Below are 22,541 nucleotides of genomic sequence, written 5' to 3'. Positions count from 1 at the left end.
TCACGTCACTTTCGTTTTACCGTAAACATGTTGTTTTCCTTTTTCCATGATGTGTAAAACGATCCAAAATGTCGCTCGACCAAATCCTTCGACAATGTGGTCATGTTTAAACAGTTGCGAATTACATTTTATGTCCACTGAGTCTGCCTTAGTTGTTCATCTTGTAAGAAATTAAGCTCAAATTGCGTGCATCGTACGCAAAATCCAAACATCCATGGTAATTACGGTAGTAACCGGAAATGCCGTAACAATCGCAGCTGATATAAGGACGTGGTTGTTCCGGTGAAAAGTGGATTTGCTGCTTAAAGATAGGCGGATTTAGAGTAGGATTTATTATGTTTTAATCAACAACTGTACATATTTTTTTTTAGGACTAGATGTTTTAACTTCATAATACAATGAAACCTACGTATTTTTCTTCTGTAAACTCGGCACTGTAACGCCTTCTCCTGCTGCCCAGCTCTGCATCGACTGAAGAAACAATGCAGGCCTAGCTAGCTTCTAACGTTAGCTGGCGGAAGCTAATCGGATAACGCTGGTCCAGCAGACTGCAGTGGGATTTAAACCCTGGAAGAAGCCGTTTTTCGACGCTGTAACGTTAATAACATCCAATCCGGTATATAACCTCTGTTTCTTTATTAAATGTTGCTTTTTCATGCTGTCGGTCATTTAACTTAACTTTGATTTTGTGAGATAAGCCACATTTTCACGAAGTTAGCGTGTTAGCATTATCAAGTTAAGTGGTGTTTGTTGATTTGATCCTAAAGTCGGTCTGTGTCAGGGGTGGTAGTGGTCCGTTCCGTTTATGTTTCTATTTCTGTCAGTGATGTGATTTTGTTTGAAATCAGTGGCTTAACTTCCACTACGGTCCATCATAGTTCAGTGAGTCTGCCAGGACGTTTCTCTTACAGCACATTTGCATTTTCGGTTGCGTCAAAACCCATTTCGTTTTTCTTCTCTCCTAACTGAAAGTTTAGCTCTACCGTTAATCGGACCCATCAGGAACCGGTCCACCTTGTATTCAGATCCCAGGTTATGATTGCATAGTAACATTGCCTGAGCTGTCCCAGCAGGGGTTTAATTTATGTTTTATTATAGAGTTAAGTAATGGCGTACACTCTTATTCTGTAAGGTTTTTGTTTTCTGTGGCTTGCATGATTTACTTTGAAATAGAACATCAGTTCGATAAATAATTAGAAAACGCCGCCTATTTCTATAGAAACAAGAGACTTAAACTGAAATAGGGCTTTCCTAAAATAATGAGAAGCAATATAGAAACAATATAATAGAGAGTGGACTAGGGCTGGGCGATATGGTTGAAAACTGTATCACGTTATAAGTTTTTTTATATCGGTCGATATCGATAATTATTGATATTTTTTATGACCTATTTAAAATAAGGACCAGGAGAAAAATATATTAAATTTAAACATTTTTATTTTAAATTTAACCCTGCTCTGATTATAATCCCCTCAGTTATAAAAGCAGAAATGTCAACACAACCATGGAAAACACTCAAATAATTAAAATGTAAACAGGTTTAAAATCACAATGAACACTTAACAATTATCTCTTAACATTAAGGTGCAAAATTAAAGAATAAGTAAGAAATGCTTAATAAAGTGTCATAAAATAGTGCAAAATGTTGGCTAAACTATTTTCTGCAGGTTTAGTGCTAGGTTGGTAACCTGGCTTCTGGACAGTGCCCAGCATGTCTGCCTCCGTTATTTCTTTGTAGTGTTTAGTAAGGCGCTGATGCAGAGTACCTCTCCATGGCGGTCTGCTGCTTGTGCCGTGTTGCAGCTGCAGATGTTGTTGGACGTTGATGGCAAATACGGCTGTGCTCGAAAGTGTGAGTGCGGCTAAGGTGGTAAAACAAGTTTGTGGTAGTACCAGTGTTGGTGGGGACGACAGTCTGACGACATTGGTCTAGACTATGGTCAGACTTATAAAATCCCCAAAACTGCCATACTGACTTTTCCTGTTTTATCAACAATTTCCTCGCTCGCTGCGGCACTCACTTTCCACTCCACGCCGGTTCTGTTATAGAAGAACATGAGACAGCGATGTGGCGCAACCAAACATGATACTGTTACATGATTGGCTGTTAGAGTGTCACTCCCTACATTGCTAGGTTGCCAGAGAGTGAGGGCCTTTGTTCATGCAACCAAACTTGCTTCACAACCTCTGGTGTCTTCTGATGAAGAAAAACAAGTTATCAAATGTTTTATCGACCGCATTTTCTATTGATATTGATTATGTGTCTATCGCAATACATATCGTTATCGTTTTATCGCCCAGCCCTAGAGTGGACTATACACGGCACTCTTTAGAAATCATTTTTTTTCTGTCCTACTACACATCATATATGACACTGTTTTGTATGGAGCAACCTTTTCTAACTCTGTCACCCAATCCTAAAAACATGGCTCTGGAGGTATCTTCTCATAATTATATTTTCTTATAACAATTTACAGTCTGGGCCCTTCAGATAATACCTTAACATTCAATTCAACTTTACTTCAGACACAGGTCCATATCAGTAGGCTATAACCTATATAAAACAACACCAACAAGACAAAAAGGTTCCATACATTGAAGTTCAAGTGATTATAACATACAGACATTTGTTCCAATGTTGACTATTAGTCTTTACACTGTAAAGTGTTGACAGAATAATAACTCTGTGCTTGTGGCATTCACAATATACTTTAAGGTTATATCTTTTTCTCAGATTTGTGGAGCGTTTCCATGTTTGTGGTTTTTGTTGATTATTGGATTTTACACTCGGTTGCCAGTTTATTAGGGACAGCTAACTGCTTATAGCTTATTAATGTTCAGTTTAAGGTTTTTGAAATGTCAAAAAATGGTTCCTGTAACAATTTCTCAGAACCAAGGCGACATATTGAACTCACTTTGTCCAACCAATAGTCAACTACCCATAGATAATAATTTGACTATCAAATATGACAAGGAAAAGTAGTAAATCCTCACAACTGAGCAGAAACAAGAAGGTTTTGTTGAATTGTCTTACAGAGGTGTTCAACTTCACAGCCATTTTGGAGGATGTACTTTGAGGATGCTGTTAAGATGTATTGCCTTATATTGATTATGTTTGTAATATTTAGGAACTGATATAAATGGGGTGGACTGTTGTATTATACTGCGTTCATTTGAGCTTAGTCTCATTGACAGAACTTCCTTCACAGCACTGAAGAGGAGGGTCTGACTAGTTCACACTGCAGCTGGGATTGGGAGAAAAACGTGCTCTGGTTTATTGGCATGGCTTTATACCAATCATAATTGTTTTGGGCGGCGCTATGCACCAGAAGCAATAAAGGTACTTCTGCAAAATAGGCTCGGGAAGCACTTGTTTTGGTGGAACATGTGCTCGTTCAAAAGTTGTTTTAGTCGTGCAACAGAAAACTCAGATTCAACTGATAGTCTAGCTACCTCGAGTTACCCTGCAGAGATGTGAGGAGCAGTTCAACATCTTCCAAATCGACCGAAATTTAGAATGCCAACACAAAGAAAGCGGATGGTGAGGGACATCTGGCCGAACACGAGGGACATCCAGCGGCAACGGAGCAATCTCCTAAATGAATAGTCATCGATGTAGGCTAATATGAGCTACAGAGTCTTGCAAATTTATTCATAGGCCTACCCCTTGAACTTTTCCACATTTAGCTACGTTACAACCACAAACTTATATGTATTTTATTGGGATTTTATGTGATAGTCCAACATAAAACGCATTATTGTGAAGTGGAAGGAAAATGATACATGGTTTTAAAAAATGTTTACAAATAAAAAAAACTGAAGTATGGCGTGCAAATGTATTCAGCCCCCTTTACTCTGATACCCCTAAATAAAATCCAGTGCAACCAATTGCCTTCAGAAGTCACCTAATTAGTCAAGAGTCCACCTGTGTGTAATCTTATCTCAGTATAAATACAGCTGTTCTGTGAAGGCCTCAGAGGTTTGTTGGAGTGAACATTAGTGAACAAACAGCATAATGAAGCCCAAGGAACATACCAGATAGGTCAGAGATAAAGTTGTGCAGAAGTTTAAAACAGGGTTAGGTTATAAAAAAAATATCCCAAGCTTTAAACAACTCACGGAGAACTGTTCGATCCATCATTCAAAAATGGAAAGAGTATGGCACTGCAGACCTACCAAGACATGGCCGTAGAGCTGGGCGGTATATCGATATCGTGATAGGAGACTAGATATCAACTTAGATTTTGGATATCGTAATATGGCATAAGTGTTGTGTTTTCCTGGTTTTAAAGGCTGCATTAGAGAACTTACCAGACTGTTGTAACTGTTCTATTATTTCTAGGGCTGCCACCTCTTAGTCGACTAATCGGTCGTTTTGGTCTTAGTCGACTAAGATTTCTTTAGTCAATTAGTCATTTTTTTATGCTTATTCATGCTTAATTACTTTTCCAAGAAACTTCTGAGCACATTTATGGTAAACACAAGATTTAAAGAGGTGCTTTTGCAGGATTAATTGTAGAGAAACTCAGTTTTACAGATGGTTAATTAACTATATTTATATTGTGCTTTTCTAGTCTTAACCACCTCTCAAAGCGCACAGCTCTGTCAATTAAATTAACTAATCGATTAGTCGACAAAATCATAAGTGTTGGTCGACTAAGAATTTCTTTAGTCGAGGACAGCCCTAATTATTTCCCTTTCCCACTTGGTCATTATATCCACATTACTGAGGATTATTTATCAAATTCTCATTGTGTAAATATTTTGTGAAAGCGCCAAGAGTCAACACTACAATATTGTTGCGGTATCGAGGTATTCGGTCAAAAATATCGTGATATTTGATTTTCTCCATATTGCCCAGCCCTACATGTCCGTCCACTTAAACTGATAGGTCGGGTAAGGAGAGCTTTGATCAGAGAAGCAGCCAAGAGGCCCATGGTAACTCTGCAGAGAGCCACAGCTCAGGTGGGAGAATCGGTCCACAGAACAACTATTAGTCGCGCACGCCACAAATCGGACCTTTATGGAAGAGTGGCAAGAAGAAAGCCATTGTTGAAACAAAGCCATAAAAAGTCCCGTTTGCAGTTTGCCACAAGCCATGTGGGGGACACAGCAAACTGCAGGAAAACTAACAGTGCACATCACCCTGAACACACCATAAAACATGGTGGTGGGGGCAGCATCATGCTGTGGGGACGCTTTTCTTCAGGGACAGGGAAGCTGGTCAGAGTTGATGGGAAGATGGATGGAGCCTAATACAGGGCAATCTTAAAAGAAAACCTGATAGTCTGCAAAAGACTTGAGACTGGGGCGGAGGTTCACCTTCCAGCAGGACGACCCTAAACATACAGCCAGAGCTACAATGGAATGGTTTAGATCAAAGCATATTCATGTGTTAGAATAGCCCAGTCAAAGTCCAGACCTAAATCCAATTGAGAATCTCTGGCAAGACTTGAAAATTGCTGTTCAGACGCTTTCCATCCAATCTGACTGAGCTTGAGCTAGAGCTGGGCAATATATCGATATCGTGATACGAGACTAGATGTAGTCTTAGATTTTGGATATCGTAATATGGCATAAGTGTTGTCTTTTCCTAGTTTTAAAGGCTGCATTACAGTAAAGTTATGTCATTTTCTGAAATTACCAGACTGTTGTACCTGTTCTATTATTCGCCTTTACCCACTTAGTCATTATATCCACATTACTGATGATTATTTATCAAAAATCTCATTGTGTAAATATTTTGTAAAAGCACCAATAGTCAACAATACAATATCGTATCGATATTGAGGTATTTGGCCAAAAATATCGTAATATTTGATTTTCTCCATATCACCCAGCCCTAGCTTGAGCTATTTTGCAAACAAGAATTGGCACAACTGTCAGTCTCTAGATGTGCAAAGCTGTTAGAGACATACGCCTAAAGACTTGCAGTGAAAGGTGGTTCTACAAAGTATTGACTCGGGGGGGCTGAATACTTTTGCACGCCACATTTTTCAGTTTTTTTATTTGTAAAAAAAATTTGAAAATCGTTTTCCATCCACTTTACAATTATGCGCCACTTTGTGTTCTATGGTCTATCACATAAAATCCCAATAAAACACATTTACATTTGTGGTTGTAACTGGACAAAATGTGGAAAAGTTCAAGTTGTATGAATACTTTTGCAAGCCTCTAGTGTACCAAATAAATGGAGCATATGTAGCAGTGCAGTATATCAACACTGATTGTAGTCTGGATCAACAGAAGTTCATTACCAGGATATAAAGCCTGACAGATGTCAGACTTTGCCCCTCTGCTCCCACTCTGTGTGTTGCCGTACTCAAAATGTCTTCGCTACGGGACGGCCTCTAGCTCACCCAGTAAGTGCGTTCGCCCCATGTTGGCGGAGTCCTGCAGCGGCGCAGGTTTGGGTCCGACCTGCTGCCCTTTGCTGCGTGTCGTCCCCCATCTCTCTCCCCCTTTCATGCCTATCCACTGTCTCTAGGGAAAAGCCCCCCAAAAAATTATCTTTTAAAAATTTGCTTCGCTACAGGAAATGACGACAAACTTCAAGCTAGCAAGCTACACGCTGAAAATGGAAAGTTTTGAAGAAAACTGGGATTGTGCAATAAGGCAGGCCTGCTTGGTTCTTTCGGTGAATGTTTGTAAAGACTTACAAAGAATACGTTTACGACATTTACTATCTAACTGGGACGTTTTGGAACCAATTGTTAGGGATTACTATGGCGATATACTGATAATTTAAAGGAACACGCCGACTTAATCGGAATTTAGCTTATTCACCGTAACCCCAAGAGTAAGACAAGTCGATACAAACCCTTCTCATCTCCGTGCGTGTTGTAACGCTGTCTGACGCCCCCAGCATTAGCTTAGCCCAGCAGAGATCCTGCAGGTAACTGGTTCCAACTAGCCTACTGCTCCCAATTTTGACAAAAGTGACAAAATAACACCAACATGTTCCTATTTACATGTTGTGATTTATAGAGTCACAGCGTGTACTAAAAACAACGTAACATGAGACACAGCCATCTTCTAACCGTAAACAAGCCGGGAACTATATTCTCAGACAAGCTTGCTGCGAGCATATCACTCCGCCCAAGTACTATATTCTTCCGCCTGAGAATATAGTTCCCGGTTTGTTTACGGTTAGAAGACGGCTGTGTCTCATGTTACGTTGTTTTTTGTACACGCTGTGACTCTATAAATCACAACATGTAAATAGGAACATGTTGGCGTTTTTTTGTCACTTATTGGGAGCAGTAAGATTACTGGAACCAGTCACTTGCATGTTCTTTGATGGGCTGATGCTGCTGGAGCCGTCAGACAGCCTTACAGCACGCACAGAGATGAGAAGGGTATGTATCGACTTGTCTTACTCTTGGGGTTACGGTGAATAAGCTAAATTCCGATTAAGTCGGCGTTTTCCTTTTTAAATAGCTCACGTTACTGTATAGCAGGGGTGTCAAACTCATGTTCACTAAGGGCCACACTGGAAAAAGAGAATCACACCAAGGGCCAGACATTTTGGTAGCTTTTTTCCTCATTTTTGTTGATTTTGTTCTGACTTTTTGTGGCTTTCTCAGACATTTGTCACCTTTTTTGTAATATTGCTTTTTCCGACATTTTTGTACGCTTTTTGTCGCATTTTTGTTGACATGAACCCCTACAAAAGTCATCAAAAGAGTCCCTTAGCCATCATACAATTTAGCAAATCAAGCAAAACAATGATGCATTTATTTTTTTTTAACAACTTGTTCACAACCTGAATATGAAAACTCTGCTTCTTCTGGGGGAATTTCTGAGTCTCAGAGTCGGTAAATCTGCCATATTCTGCTTAGAGAAAATGCTGTCAGAAAATTGCAGTTAAAAAAACACTTTCCTGTGTTTTTGGTTTGGCGCACAACTAGGCGGGCCAAAACTTATTGTGAACCCAAATTGATATACAGGCCGGATCTAAATATGCAAGGGGCCGGATTTGGCCCGCGGGCCTTGAGTTTGACACGTGCTGTATAGTGTTAACAGTGAACTTTAATATTTTGTGGCTTTTTTGCGGAATGTTCCACCAAAACAAGTTCCTTTCGAGACTATTTTGCAGAGGCACAGTCACCGCGTCCGGAACTTAGAGCCACCCAAGACAATTGTGATTGGTTTAAAGAAATGCAAACAACCCAAAGCGTTTTTCTCCCTCCTATCCCAGAATGTACCTGTGGTGTAGCCAGACCTTCCTCCACAGCGCTGTGGAAATAGGTCTGGCAATGCGAAACTACACTGATTGTAACATTTATTCATAGATTTAGGAAGTTAAGGTAATTTAGGTTTAGGTGTTTTTTGTTTCTCTATCTCATTCTCATTCTCATCAATCTCTTTTCAGCTATGAGCTCTCAGCTGCAGGTCTTCTCTCCTCCCTCCATCTCCTCCAGTGCCTTTTGCCGCGTTAAGAAGCTGAAGGTGGAGAGCAATGTTTGGGACGTGTCCACCACTGAAGCTTACAGCTCCATAGCAGGCCAGTCGGCATACACCTTTACCCCGGCCATGGCTGTGGCACCCTTTGCACCATCCCTGGTCTTCCCGTCTGTAGCACCTGGCTCCAGAGGTCAAGTGGTTGTGCGGGCAGCTGATAGCACTGGAAGCCTCCCCCGTGGATCCAGCCGGCGTGTGGCAGAGCAGGCGACGTCTTCATCTTATGCTCATACTGAGACGTCCTCTGAAACAAGGGGGCACAGGCACGGGCAGAAAAGAAAGATTGAGGAGACCAATGAAAGCAGTGGGAGTGGATGTGGCAGTGTCCAAATATTGGAGGAGCTCTCAGCCCCTGCAGCAACTTACTCCACACGTACGGGTGGTGGTGGAGGAGGCACAGGCCAGTCCATACCCCACTCAGCTCCAACCACAAAGAGCAGCAGCTCCAATGGTGAAGGGGATTATCAGCTAGTGCAGCACGAGATCCTCTGCTCTGTGTCCTGCAGCTATGAAGTGCTGGAATTTTTAGGAAGAGGCACGTTTGGACAGGTGGCAAAGTGCTGGAAGAGGGGCACCAATGAGATTGTGGCCATCAAAATCCTAAAAAACCATCCTTCTTATGCTCGTCAGGGCCAAATCGAGGTAATCTTTTAAACATTTATGTTAAGATTTGTGTATCCTGCTTTGAGAACCCAACAAGGTTGTCAGAGAGCTTCTTGTACCGCAGCATTAATACTGCAATGCTAGCAATGTGTGTGGCTGTGTGTGAGATTTATGTAGGCCCTGCCAATCTAGCTCGAGAAATGTTTAAGAGAGTCGATGCTTCCGAAGTTATGCAACAATCCAACAAGCACTTAAGAAGCCTAATGGCAGCTTAATGTCAAAGCTAATTTATTAACTAATTTTGTTTCCCTGTGTCAGAGGCTTCTTTTGTGTTTAGAAATGGTCAGTTACACTACAAAACTAGGATCATAATATTGTGTTCACATGGGTTCTTTACATGCAGATGCTGTCAGGTTGCTGTTGATTAGGGCCTTTAATTTGAAATGCTACTGATGTGAAGGGACTCCCTGCCTGTTGTACTTCTGACACGCAGCATTATCAATTTTGGAGCTAATTAGTTAAATGAAACCTGCAACCACTGTAACGGACCTACATACAATAGCATACATAAGTGAACCAGCTTTCACTGGCAAGTTGCATGGCGTTATTTGTTTCTCTTTTAATAGGTGGGTATCCTGAACCGGCTGAGCGCAGAGAACGCGGATGAGTACAATTTTGTGCGTTCATACGAATGCTTCCAACACAAGGGTCACACCTGCCTGGTGTTTGAAATGCTGGAGCAGAACCTCTATGACTTTCTTAAGCACAGCAAGTTCAGCCCACTCCCCCTACGGCACATCAGACCCATCCTACAGCAGGTTGGCAAATGTTTTGGTGTTCATAAAATCTTTTTCAAGCTATCGTATTATTACTTTTAGTTTGTTATTGCTGCTATAAACCTTTCATATTGCAGCCTGGTTAATATTTGTGTGTTTTTATCTTAAGGTGGCTACAGCGCTGATGAAACTGAAAAGCCTTGGTCTGATTCATGCAGACCTGAAGCCAGAGAACATCATGCTGGTCGACCCTCTTAGACAGCCCTACAAGGTGAAGGTCATTGACTTTGGCTCAGCAAGTCATGTGTCCAAAGCTGTCTGCTCAACCTACTTACAGTCTCGCTACTACAGGTTAGTGGCAAGAAATCCAGCTGCATTTTGTTGATCTACAGAATATACATCCTGCCTTGTAATCTTATGAGATGAGTGGTGACAAATGTGCTACAAGTGTGTTACTATGACACAACTTTGTAACTCAGTTCTGGCACTAGTACTTTAACCTTCTCTTTGCTGTCCAGGGCTCCAGAGATCATTTTGGGTTTGCCATTCTGTGAGGCCATTGACATGTGGTCTTTAGGCTGTGTGATTGCGGAGTTGTTTCTGGGTTGGCCTCTCTACCCTGGAGCCTCGGAGTACGACCAGGTCAGTACTGATGTTGCCGTTTCCCAGGCCTTATAGAAAATGCTCAAATGCATGGGAAAGGCTAACCTATCAGATTGAAATAGAGGCCACATGTTAGTTGAAAGCAGGTCATGAATGTACTGTAGGTGCTCTGTAGAACTTGTATTGAGAGCTGCTAGTGTTGCAATAAGCAAAGAGATGCCAAAGTGCTGCAGAAAAACAAACTTAACTACAAACTATATGGGTATTACAGGCAATCAGATTTTAGTCATATCCATGGCAGTCACTGTTTTGTCTCCCTTTGATTCCTAAACTTGAATGTTTTTTTTTTTTTTCTTTTTCCAGATCCGTTACATTTCTCAGACTCAAGGCCTGCCTGCGGAGTACTTGCTGAGCGCCGGCACTAAAACCAGTCGCTTCTTCAATCGAGGACCTGACTCTAGCTACCCACTCTGGAGGCTAAAGGTTAATACAACCTCATATTAAGCCTACTCGGTATCGCTTATGTGAATGATTTGTTATAAGGAATATCAGAAAATAGCAATACATATAACAATATAAAGAAGTCTTTATGATTCTTCTGATTTGATTATTTTTATATTGATTTGCATCGGGATCACTTAATGTTTATTGTGATAGTTTAATGATAAACCGAAATGGTTTCCATCTTCCAGACCCCAGCAGAGCATGAAATGGAGATGGGCATCAAGTCCAAGGAGGCCAGAAAGTATATCTTCAACTGTCTGGATGACATGATGCAGGTAGATGGCTTTCTCTCGGAACATCTAATTAGGTTTTTGCGCTTCACACGCATGGTTTGTACACACAAACCCAATAAATGACATCACCTGTACCTCATATTTTTTGTTTGACTCATTTGGGTTTTATTATTTGGTGTTCCAGGTCAACCTGTCCTCTCATTTGGAGGGGACGGACATGCTGGCTGAGAAAGCTGATAGACGAGAGTTTATAGACCTCCTGAAGCGGATGCTCCGTCTGGATGCCGACAAAAGGATCACTCCTACAAAAACTCTAGGTCACCCCTTTGTCACAATGAGCCACCTCATGGATTATCCCCACAGCTCACAGTAAGTGTGTGCTGTGAAGTGTTCTTTTAGGCACCGCTGCATGCAAATGTGGGTTTGGTTGAGTCTCTTATTTAAATGTAACCACTAAAACACTGACGAACTCCCTCCTCTCCAGTGTGAAGTCCTGCTTCCAGAACATGGAGATCTGTAAGCGTCGGACCTCGTATGATAGTGGCAAATCCCTGTACTCCACCAATGCGGTCCCCAGCGCTGCAGCGGGCAACCTCACTGTTACCTTCAGTAGCCAGCTCAACCAGCATAATCAGGTATGACCCATATTTTCACCACTAATTCTTACACATTTAAAGACTCCTCGTATTAATCCAGTAATTTCTCTTAACAGGTGCCTTCTGCGGGGGGAACGATGCCTTTGCTGAACTACCAGCCAGCTCTATACCAGCAGGCGACCATTAACATTCCCGGGCTTGCTCAACAGAGTGTCCCGATTCCAACGCGTCCTGCTGGGCTGTGTAGCCAGACAGAACCCTTCCAGCAAACTCTCATCGTCTGCCCACCCTCTACTATTCAAGGTAAAGGAAAAGGTTTCAATCAGACTGAAAAAAGACTGGTGTTGGAAATTAGCTTTGGCTATTTACACGTGTACTGTTACATTAGACACAACTACCAATGTTATTCTGTATTTGTCCCTTTTTATAAATAAACAAATAAATGAATAAAAGGCAGAAACAACACAAGGGGTTGCGCCAGTGTGAAAGGTCTCTTATTTATAATTTCCACATCACTTTAGTTAAAGGCATGTCTATGCAGACAAGCGATCATAAACCTGAATTAGATGCTAATATGGCACAATATTCCACCTTTTCTGTTTGTGGAACAAGGATAAAAAAAAAAAAAGAAATCTGATCTTTAAGCGGTGAGATATTTTTCATCAGTATTTTGGTGTTACTCATTGGTGCGATTGTGTGGAATTGTTTTCCAGGGCTACAGCCATCCAGTAAGAGTTCCAGTTTCCCTGTGAGGATGGAGAACTCTGTACCTATAGTACCTCAGAACCAGTCTGCTCAGTCATTGCAGATCCAGCCAAGTATGCTCACACAGGTAAGAGTTTGTTAGGTATGTGGGCGTTTCATCAAATGTGGCGCTAACCTTCTGAATATTATTTTATTTAAATTAATTATTGATCGGGTTTGCTCAGTGGTAGAGCAGGCGCACGTATACTGAGAGGTTTATTCCTTAACACAGAGGTCTAGGGTTCGAATCTGACCTGTGTCAATTTCCTGCATGTCTTCCCCCCCCCCTCTCTCCCCTTTCTCACCTAGCTGTCCTGTCAAGAATTAAAGGCGGAAAAGCCCAAAAATAATCTTAAAATTAATTATTGATGTGATTTCTACTGTGGTCTTTAGAGAAGAGACCTGATGCTTTGATAAAGACGGACAAAGAAAGTGTGCGTGTATGACAGAGAGAGGGAATGGGCAGATTGAAAAAAGTGCAACAGATAACTCATTTTTCAGTGTTATTCCACTCTGGTTCAATGTAGTGTATAGAACTTTAGACCGAAGCCTCTGCTAACCATGAGAAGCAGAGTGACTGCTGTTCTAACTGAATGGGGCCAAAGTGGGTTGAACATGCACCAGCCTGCGTCATATATACATCTCCTGTAGGAAAGGGGTATCGGAGGTTAATTTCCATTTGGGAAAGGGGTTTGTAGATTTTCAGCATTATACTTCTGGGAGACTGACTCAGAGAAAGGGATTTACCTTTTGTGAAATACTGAGGTTCATACTTTAATTTCAGCAATTCCATATGGATTTCATTGACTCTGGGTTACATAAATCTGTCAGCATCCATGAATGATATCATGTCATTAGTGCCAAGCTGAGAGCAATGGTGTCCAGTTTTGCTTATTTATTGAAACACTGAGTGCATCCAAATTTTCCTTTCATGTCCCCTTCTTATTTTTGCTGCCAGCAGAGCAAGCAGAAGTTTTGTGGGAAGCATGTTAAGACATTTTCTCCAATAAAAAGCTTTTTTCTCAGCAGATATGTTTGTTAAAATGTTTTTTAGGCCACTGCTTTTTAAAATGACAAATAATTTGACTTCGGCAGCATAGTCCACGCTGTTGTTGTTTGTGTTTCTACTGATTCTCGCCTTAGATTTTTTTCCAGGACTGATTGGGCTGCCACTCCGGGCCAGACCTCTCTTATTCCCAGTCTCCTATCTGGGATGAATGCCAGATGTTTAATGTGGTAGACTAATCTGGCTCGAAAAGCTACTTAATTGCCGTTTGCTAAAAGTAGGAATAATTGCTGTACACAGCAGAGGTCAGGTGTCCAGATGGCCAGTGGTACCAGTGTGCATCTCTTCAGATACAGCCTTTTGAAGGACTACTTTTCACTTTTCATCCTGCCCTAACACTGCCCTCCCCTATCCTCCCTCCCTCCTCCAGGGTTCCTGCACACCCCTGATGGTGGCCACCCTGCACCCTCCCTCAGCAGGCATAGCCCCCCAGTATTCTCTGCCCCTCGGGCTGGGCGCAGGGGTGGGTCGGCCCACCCTCCTGGAGCACACAGCCACAGTGCTGGTAAAGCAACAAGGACAATTCACATGCACACTACTACTTCTACCACTAACAATGCCATCTCTCTCCCACGTCACTCCCCTTTTTCTTTTAATGCGTTTGCAATTTTCTCTCTACCTGTATGGGGCTAGTCTTCATTTTATCCATCATATTCCTTTATTTGGCCTTTTCACATACAGAATTATGGCTCAGTGCTTATTTTTCACATTTTTTGGTCTGGAATCCCATGTCTTGATATTTATTATTATTCCCCTTTGACATTAAATCAGAATTGACAACATTTACAATCTCTTTCCACTCCAAAGGACACCCCCTCCCCACACCATTCACAACTTTCATTCCCTCCCCCCACATTCTTTCCCCATAGGTGTGCTGAGGGCATGGAGCGCATGTGTTGCTGGGTTTGTCTGCGCTTTGCTTGCAGCTTCTCTTGTCCTGTCCTTCCTTGGTTTCAGCAAAGGAGGTTGCAGCTACAAAGTCCACCAAAATCCCTACTCAACAGCCTGACTCTGACACACATCTTTTGTTTCAGCCCCAGAAAATGTGGCATGCCTTTTCCCAAGGCAGCTTATCAGCAGACTGTTTGGCATCAGTGAACTAAACTAATCTTTCTTCAGTATTTCCTCTTTAACAGGCACCATGGTCCTGTGTATACTTTAATCTTGATTTGACTGTTTACAGTGCTTCATTGTTCGTGCTTTGCATGATATCATCTTGGGCATTTGTTGCAGGGCAATGCTATAATAAGGGAATGGCTTGGGAACGCTTTTCTTTTTGTGCTTTTGCCTGTAGAAGAGATTGGCCAACTGGTTTGTCTCTTTGTCTTTGGTCCTTGGATTTATTTCTCAGCATGGCTCAGTTTGTCTGGCCCATTCTAGAAATCATATAAATTGTTTTGACTCGTTTAATATTTGATGCTTGATATTACATGTACTGAAGTGTGAGTGTCTGTTTCTCTCAGCAGGCCTGGCCCACTGGCACCCAACAGATCCTCATACCATCATCATGGCAGCAGGTCCCAGGTGTTGCCATTCACAGCTCTGCCCACCAGTCAAATGTAACAGAATCACCCCTGGAAACGCTTCACGCCAATGCTTCCACACAGCAGGGACACAGCTGGAGGTGGGTCAACCAACGACTGTTAAGTCCAACCAATTTGATAATAAGCCGCTTACCGACCGGAGGGATTTTTGCAGTTCCTAGAACATAAAATTCCGGGAACCCTTTTTTTTCTCGTGTTCCGACTTGACCAGTTTGGGGATGTTGGGGAAGTTCCTCTGGCCGCAGTTCCTGTAACTCTTTCAGCTCCTACTTCAGGGCAGGGTCTTTTCGCTGTTACCTTTTCAGCATAGGAACCTAGGTCAACGAGGGTCGGGTTTCCGGTACAGACAGGCCAACAACGGGACAATTTTAACAATTTTCGCCATCTTATTCATCACTAAATTCACTTCTGACAACATTGTAGGCGAGAAATGAACAGTTTAGATTTCGAATATAGGCATAGCGAAAATTTATGCCGAATTGACAGTTGAGTTTTCGGAGTTGAGAAGCGCCATGAAGTGAGGCAACAGCCAGCAGGCGCCTGCCGGGGCCACTAGCTCGTCACACAGCCAGTCATGCTCAGAGACCCCGCTGTAAGCTGGAGGTCTCTCAGAACAGTCTTGTAAATAACAGGCTTTTATTTCGCCGTTGACTGTTCGTTTGTTTAAATATCACAACCCATGTCCATCATAAGATTAACTGGAACCTGTGGTTTACTGTCTTTTTGGAGTTAAACTCCACAAGCGTGCACACACGCACACATCCACAGCACAGCAGTGTATAAAATGTGTCCCCTTTTTTAGCCCTTCTGAGTTTGCAGGGATGTGAATAACAGAGGAACGTGAGTGTTGACCTCCATGATAAACATGCTGTAGTTTTGTGATCATTTTCTGGCACAATGCCAGAAAAGTAAGCTTTCTTTGTGGTTATGTTTCATGTTCAGATTTTGCCAGTGGTGTCCACCTCTGACTAGTTTATTCTTTGGCCCTTTATAGGGGCACAACTCAAGCCAGGACCCAGCAGGAGAGGAAGAAGGTGAAAGCCAGACGTGGAGAGAACCGAAACAGGTTGGTAGAGTCCTGCAGGCTTTAAAGCGTAACTTTCGCCAAAATGCAGCCTAGGGTCTTTTTGTGAATGTACCTGAGTCAAACTTTAGTTTAAAAGCATATTTAGGACGGAAACTCCACTTTTAAGATTCACCGTATTCTCGTTTTCGGTGAAATTGCGACTCCGACCTGCGGCCCTTTGCTGCATGTCATTCCCTCTCTCTCCCCTTTCATGGCTTCGGCTGTCCTATCAATAAAGGCCTAACATGCCCAAAAAATCTTAAAAAAAAAAAAATGAAATATGAACTTTTAAAACTATTCCAAATTTTGTCCAGGCAATGCAATTTCTGATGGTATGTTGTATTTTTCTTTTTCTAGAATGGAGCAAGACTTTTGCACATTCCTTTTTATGTTCGGATTTCTGTCTGTTATCACAGCTGAAATCGCATTTGCTTTGGGTGGGAAAGCTCAACATTTGCTATCGTTTCTCTGTCTAGGGGTATATCCACTGCATCACTACTCGGCAGCAGCGGCGTGACCCCACCCAGCGCTACGTTGTCTCAGCCAATCGTCATCTCCGACACACCCAGCCCGGCGGTCAGCATCATCACTATTCATAGTGACACAGACACAGAGGATGAGCGCAAATTCCATCCCTCCAGGTGAGGATGAGATACTCCACTGCACTGTTTAACAGATCTGTGATTTCTAAAAGTCCCATTGGTGTCATACTTACACACTGTGCAAGTCCAGTATTTGTAGTTCAAAAACCTGTATACTTCCATGACAATTTTGCTAGAGGATTAATGGGAAAACGGGGCGTTTTTGACTCCATAAGATCACACTATTGCTTTATTCATTTAGACTGAATTAATTTGATATACCGTTTCTCATTTTCTTGTGAAATAACACGCTTTCTCTCGTTACATAGCGTTGGTCTGAGCCAGCGCACTAACGTCATCAGCTGTGTGACGGTGCACGACTCGGACTCCTCTACAGCCAGCCCCCTGACTCCTCTGCCCCGCACACTTAACCCAGCTAGCACCATGTCATCACGCCAGGCCAAGTCTCTGGCAGTGGTGGCCCCTTCAATTAAACCCCAGGGCTCTGAGAGAGGAGCCGTTTCACGCGGCCGCCTGGACACCGGTGAGAGTCACTCATCTACCTGCTGTCTGTGTGTTATCAGGAATTCTTTTTATTTTGGGTGTGAACGCAGTATAATTTAATACTTCACTTCCTTTTTAATTCACAGTGAACTACATGAAGCCTAAGAGATCATCCAACCGACAGCCCTGCAGCTCCGGGATGAGCATGGAGCGTCACGGGCTTGTGCCAAGCCAGTCCCACCCCTTAAACCTCAGCCAGGTGAGGCTTCTTTTGTGTTTTCACAAGTGTAGAGAAGCGTCTCCATTCTAACTTTTATTTGATTTAACTGTAGATTGTTTTATTTGGATCAATCTATCATGTGGAACAATCTATCATGTGACAATACAATTTACAACATCACATTACACGCACAAAGACATTACTTCACATTACACAACATTTTGAAAATACAAATATTTTACCTATAGTGACAGGTTGAGGAAGCATTGCATTTGTTTGACGGACACGGGAGACAAAGGGAAAGTAAAAACTTGATGGGAAAGGGTGTGCACTCTTCAGTGTCTTGATTACAGTGCTATAGAGACAAAGCGCATTTTCAGTATGTCAAGGGAAAAAGACTGGAAGAGTTATATCAACATACGCAGGCACAGAGGAACTGCTGTGTCATAAGATGAAGACATCTTCCAAAGAATATCAGTCATATGATACACTGTTATGAGCGGCTACAAGCCACAAAAAAGGAGGGAGGAGCAAGGCAAACTTAACATTTACAAACTGACATTCATTTAATGAAACTGCAAACATAAAGACAATGGGATGTGGAAGTCAGGATCAGTGGTGGATAGGGGTGTATGAATGCAATGAACAATGTGAGATGCATGTTGTCAGTGTAAACAAAAGATGCAACATTTAAAAAAAGGTGAACTCAGGCTGGTGATCTGGTTATTAACCCTTGTGGTCCTTCGGGTCCTTGTGACCCAAAGGACAAAACAAGGGTTAATACAGCACCTTAGTGCTTGTTTGTACAACATTTTGGCCAGCTTAAACTGTGTTTAAATGTGCTCTAGAAACAAACTTTCTTACTTACTTTACAAGAGACAGGATTTAGAGAGCAATTCCCAACCAAATAAACGGAAGTACATAACCCTTGTGTTGTCCTTTTGGGTCCCGGTGAACCAAAGGACAACACAAGGGTTAAAGAGTTACAAAGTGTGTAGGTAGGTGTGTATGCATGTGCGTTTATTGATAAGTATTTATGTATTGTTGTGGGTGATTTGGACCTTGAGTCTGTAATAAAAAGTTTCGATGTTGGAGTTGAAAAACAAACTGTTCATTGAGTCTGAAGTGCTCTCTGCTGGACATAAAATGCAATGGCAGATGACAGGTTGTAAACAAATTTCGTTTTTACACACTGGCCAATATGAATATATCTCCAATACGAGAGATAAATCTAAGGGGTCACAAGATGATGAGCAGATTAGGAAAGAGAAAAAAAATAAGCATTTCAGGCTTCATATTTTTTTTTCTGACTTTTTCTTTGCTTTTTTTTCTAGTGAAATAGGAGAGTTTTACCACTTTAGAACAGAGGCAATCTGAGAAGGAAACTTTTTTTTTTTTTTTTTTTTTTTTTTTTATGTTGACCTGCTTACAGCTCTTAAACATTTTCATTAGTGTGACAAGAGGTCACAATAAAGCATGGAAAGTTGGCTGGAAAGGTGTTTTTTTTTTTTTTTTTTTTTTTTTTTTTTTTTAAATGTGTAGGAGCATTAGCTGCTTCATCTTTTTAACTCTTTTGTTGTCTGCCCGTCAACCTTTTGACGATTTTGACGCCTTTTTTTCAGTTTGTTTTTGCTTTTTCCAACGTTTTAAATTGTAAAATTTTCCTTCTACACATTTCAGCGCTTATTTCCACATCCCATATTTTCTGATATAAAACAAAAATTGAAAACTGGTCAATTTGACCCAAAGTCAACACAAGGGTTAAATGTTACTAACCCACCAGTGGGTAGGTCGGTACAAATTCATGCTGTGCAGTCAAACTTCGCCTAAAACCACAAAGCTTTATTTAGAATTTGTCCATAGATACCATAAATATCAGGCTGAATTTGGTGAAATGTCTAAAACAGTGCATGCTACATTTTTAAATGTTTCCATTCGAAGGACATAACAAACATGCAAAGAGCAAGTCTAATCTAAACAAAAGAAACTGACCAAGTGATGCTCTGCCTTCTTGCTGCATATGTATACTGAGTGTTGTTTTGTTTTTAGGTTCAGCCTGTGGTTTCTTCATCTCAGGAGCGTTCCCACAGTGACTCGTCTTTGCGTCGCCAGCCGACATTCCCTCCGGCCGTCTCCTCTCACTACAACTTCCCCGAGGTGTCAGCCCTGGCCTCGGCCTCGGCCCCCGGCCCCAGCCTGTACGCCTACCCGGCCTCCACCGCCCTCTCCTCAGCTTCTCAGGCCATGGAGCAGCTGCTAGGCCGTAGTCTCGCCAGCCACGGACACTCCCCCTCCGCCTATGCAGCAACGTACACCTCATCGTCGGCCTCCAGGAGAGACTCGGCCAGTCGTAAGGATTCTGTCAGTAGTCTGCTGCATGGCCTCCCCGCAGCCTACCAGCATCAGTTTGCCACTGGTTCTCCCTACATTAGCGTGACACCCCGGGCCGAGGCTTACAGTGCCTACCAGCTAAGCCCCAGGCGCCTCACACAGTACCCGTACCTATAGGGAGTCTCGTGCACACTTTGAACAAAGAAAAAGAAAAAATCTACTTCCCCACATACTATCACAAAGGAACATTTAAACTGTATTTCTAGTAGAAGAACTGTTGGTCACTTATTTGTTTGCTGCTTTTGACTCCAAAGCGACATATCACCCAAACTCATTTAATACTCTTTAGGGTCGTTTTTGTGTTTTTAAAATGTTCTTTGATATATTGTGTTTTTTTTTTTGTTTTGTTTTTTTCCTTAACAATATTGTTTATAGCCTGTGTTTTATCCCCATCCTGTCCAGATGTATAATTGAGGCATTGTGGTTAATGTATTTTAGTCCTGTTTATCTTGAGGTTTTGTGTGAAGAGAGATTATCCTCCTGTCACAAGTTGCAACGACACTTTAGGCGAGCTTTTGAGACGCCTGACTCACAACTTGACTTTTTTTTTTTTTTTTTTTTTGGTATTTCTGCTTTATTGGATAGTGATAGCTTGGAGAGAGACAGGAAAGGCAGGGGAGAGAGAGGGGATGATGGGCTGGAATTGAACCCGGACCGCTGTGGTAAGGACTCTGCTTTGATACAAGGCGTGCATGTTCTACCAGTTGAGCTACCGGGACGCCCGCCGGCTGAAAAGGTTACAAGTCATTAGTTACTCATGACCCTTGTTATGGAGTTTTCACACTAATCCAGTGATGCCCTGTGTTTTTTTAGCTAACCTAATAATGACTGTATCTGTTTACTCACAAATATGTCTTTTACCATGTTTTAAATTATGTTTTGTCAGTGCGAGAAAGGAAGAGGAAGGTTCATGTCTGTCAAGAAAAAAGATGTGGTGAAAACTGTGATGGATACATGTTAATTTAAGTGCACATGTGATAGTCTGTTAATGTAGTGACAGTGTTTAGGCAGGATTAATCATGTCCTTATGCAATAGAAACTTTTTTTTTTTTTTTTTAAACTGCATCAACGGAGTGCTGAATGTATTTATGAAGTGAAGAAAGAGGAGTGGGATCACCATCTTGAATGATGTGAAAAGCTTTTGTTTGAAATTAAAAAAAAAAAAAAAAAAAAAAAAAAAACCCTTCCCTACTTTCCTCTCCTTGAAATATAAAAATATCCAGTTTCACATGGACCAGAAAATATTCTATATCTGTGAATTCCAATTATGTAGGACCTGCTCATTTATTAAAATGGATTCATGGCCAGTTTTTACGGTTTTATATATGGAATTTTTTCTCCCCATGACACTTTAGAAATGCTCGCTAGTAAGTTGTACAAACTACCCACACCGCTGTACAATGACTGATGAAATAAGATCATGCAATCTGCAGTTGGTCTGCTCAGTTACACAATGTCTGATGAGAAGCCACTTTAACAGTCAAAGGTGGTGCTGTCCACTAAACATACTGTGCATTTTCCCTCAGAAATGTGCAAAAGTGGCCACTTTGGCTTCAGTCTTGTCTGAATATGATATCCATTGTTTTTCACATATAGATTACTCCAGTGTCTGAATACAGCTGATTTGTGGCTTTTCCTGCCACCGTCTTGTAGTTGAAAGAGGTGAACCTCGAGGGGGGGGGGCTTCTGTGGGTTATGAAAGCTTTGTAGTAAATCCTTCCCCGTTGTGTTTGCATCAGTTTTGTGTTGTAATGTCTGAATATTTAACTATTTCCTCTTAACATAGTATAGTTAAGAGGCTATTTGGTAGAACTAATTCAGGGAAAAAGGTTTCAGCTCAAATAATCCACTGTCACTGTTTTCAATAATAAATAACCATAACATAATGGTTTGTTTCATTATTACTCGTCCCCGGTTCCAACAATAAACTGAATTGACTTCATTTCCTCATTACTGGTCGGCATGAGCATAGACAATAAAACTTCAGATGGAGGCTATTCTGACCTTTTCCAGGGTACATAAACCTGACGGGGTCAGATAGCGTGTTTTTGTCTCTGCCTACAAAACAAAGAATTAGCAGAGAACACAGCGTGGGAAGGTTTGTCTTTACCACGGTTCATAATCTATTTTAAGGAATAGAAGCTTTTACGACTTTTTGAAAAGCCAAGGCATCATAACGAAAGCAACGTTATTAGATTAGATTCAACTTTATTATTGTGCGAAGTGTACACAGTAGTATACAGTTGGTTTACAGATGGTGGTGTTGAGTAATATAAATTGAACATAAATGTGTGGTGTATTAGCAATTACCTTATAAGAGCAGAATAAATATGTCTATGTAATATGAACAATGTATGAACGTGTACAGATATGTGCAATTTAGCAGTAACGTTATAATAATAGAATAATATATGCAGTGTAAAAACAGAATAAATATGGATATTCTGTATGAAGATTGGTCACACTGAACCATATATTCATCAGTGTTGATAAACAATGAAAACTGTTAGTGTATCTAATCAATAAAAAAGGGAAGTGAAAAGCCGCTATTGGATATCCGATGACTTATCTACCTGGCCGGAAATAAATGCTAAACTACACTATGGGGTATACATTAAAACCATGTGGGTTTAAAAAATGTTTTCAG

The 22,541-nt window shown here is 41.5% G+C and overlaps 1 protein-coding gene across 4 annotated transcripts; it reads left to right on the top strand.

The window, feature by feature from the left end:
• Nucleotides 1–273: 273 nt before the first annotated feature.
• On the top strand, nucleotides 274–21,780 carry hipk1b (homeodomain interacting protein kinase 1b). 4 transcript variants are annotated; one of them, XM_028575955.1, is made up of 18 exons: nucleotides 274–616; nucleotides 8,375–9,105; nucleotides 9,693–9,884; nucleotides 10,012–10,193; nucleotides 10,361–10,484; nucleotides 10,809–10,928; nucleotides 11,138–11,224; nucleotides 11,367–11,551; nucleotides 11,667–11,817; nucleotides 11,895–12,081; nucleotides 12,492–12,610; nucleotides 13,959–14,093; nucleotides 15,055–15,212; nucleotides 16,127–16,198; nucleotides 16,675–16,839; nucleotides 17,109–17,323; nucleotides 17,430–17,542; nucleotides 19,553–21,780. In XM_028575955.1, the coding sequence occupies exons 2-18, from the start codon at nucleotides 8,377–8,379 to the stop codon at nucleotides 20,009–20,011; spliced, it is 3,393 nt and encodes a 1,130-aa protein (XP_028431756.1). In that variant the 5' UTR covers nucleotides 274–616; nucleotides 8,375–8,376; the 3' UTR covers nucleotides 20,012–21,780. The 4 variants fall into 4 exon arrangements, with proteins under 4 accessions (XP_028431756.1, XP_028431754.1, XP_028431758.1 ...); XM_028575953.1 differs by having other exon boundaries at nucleotides 15,052–15,212; XM_028575957.1 differs by lacking the exon at nucleotides 13,959–14,093.
• The last annotated feature ends 761 nt before the right edge of the window (nucleotides 21,781–22,541 follow it).

Source organism: Perca flavescens, chromosome 4 (assembly GCF_004354835.1).
Source record: "Perca flavescens isolate YP-PL-M2 chromosome 4, PFLA_1.0, whole genome shotgun sequence".
NCBI classification, from domain to species: domain Eukaryota; kingdom Metazoa; phylum Chordata; class Actinopteri; order Perciformes; family Percidae; genus Perca; species Perca flavescens.
The sequence above is the reverse complement of the archived record's forward strand: the minus strand, read 5'-3'. Positions and strand labels throughout refer to the sequence as shown.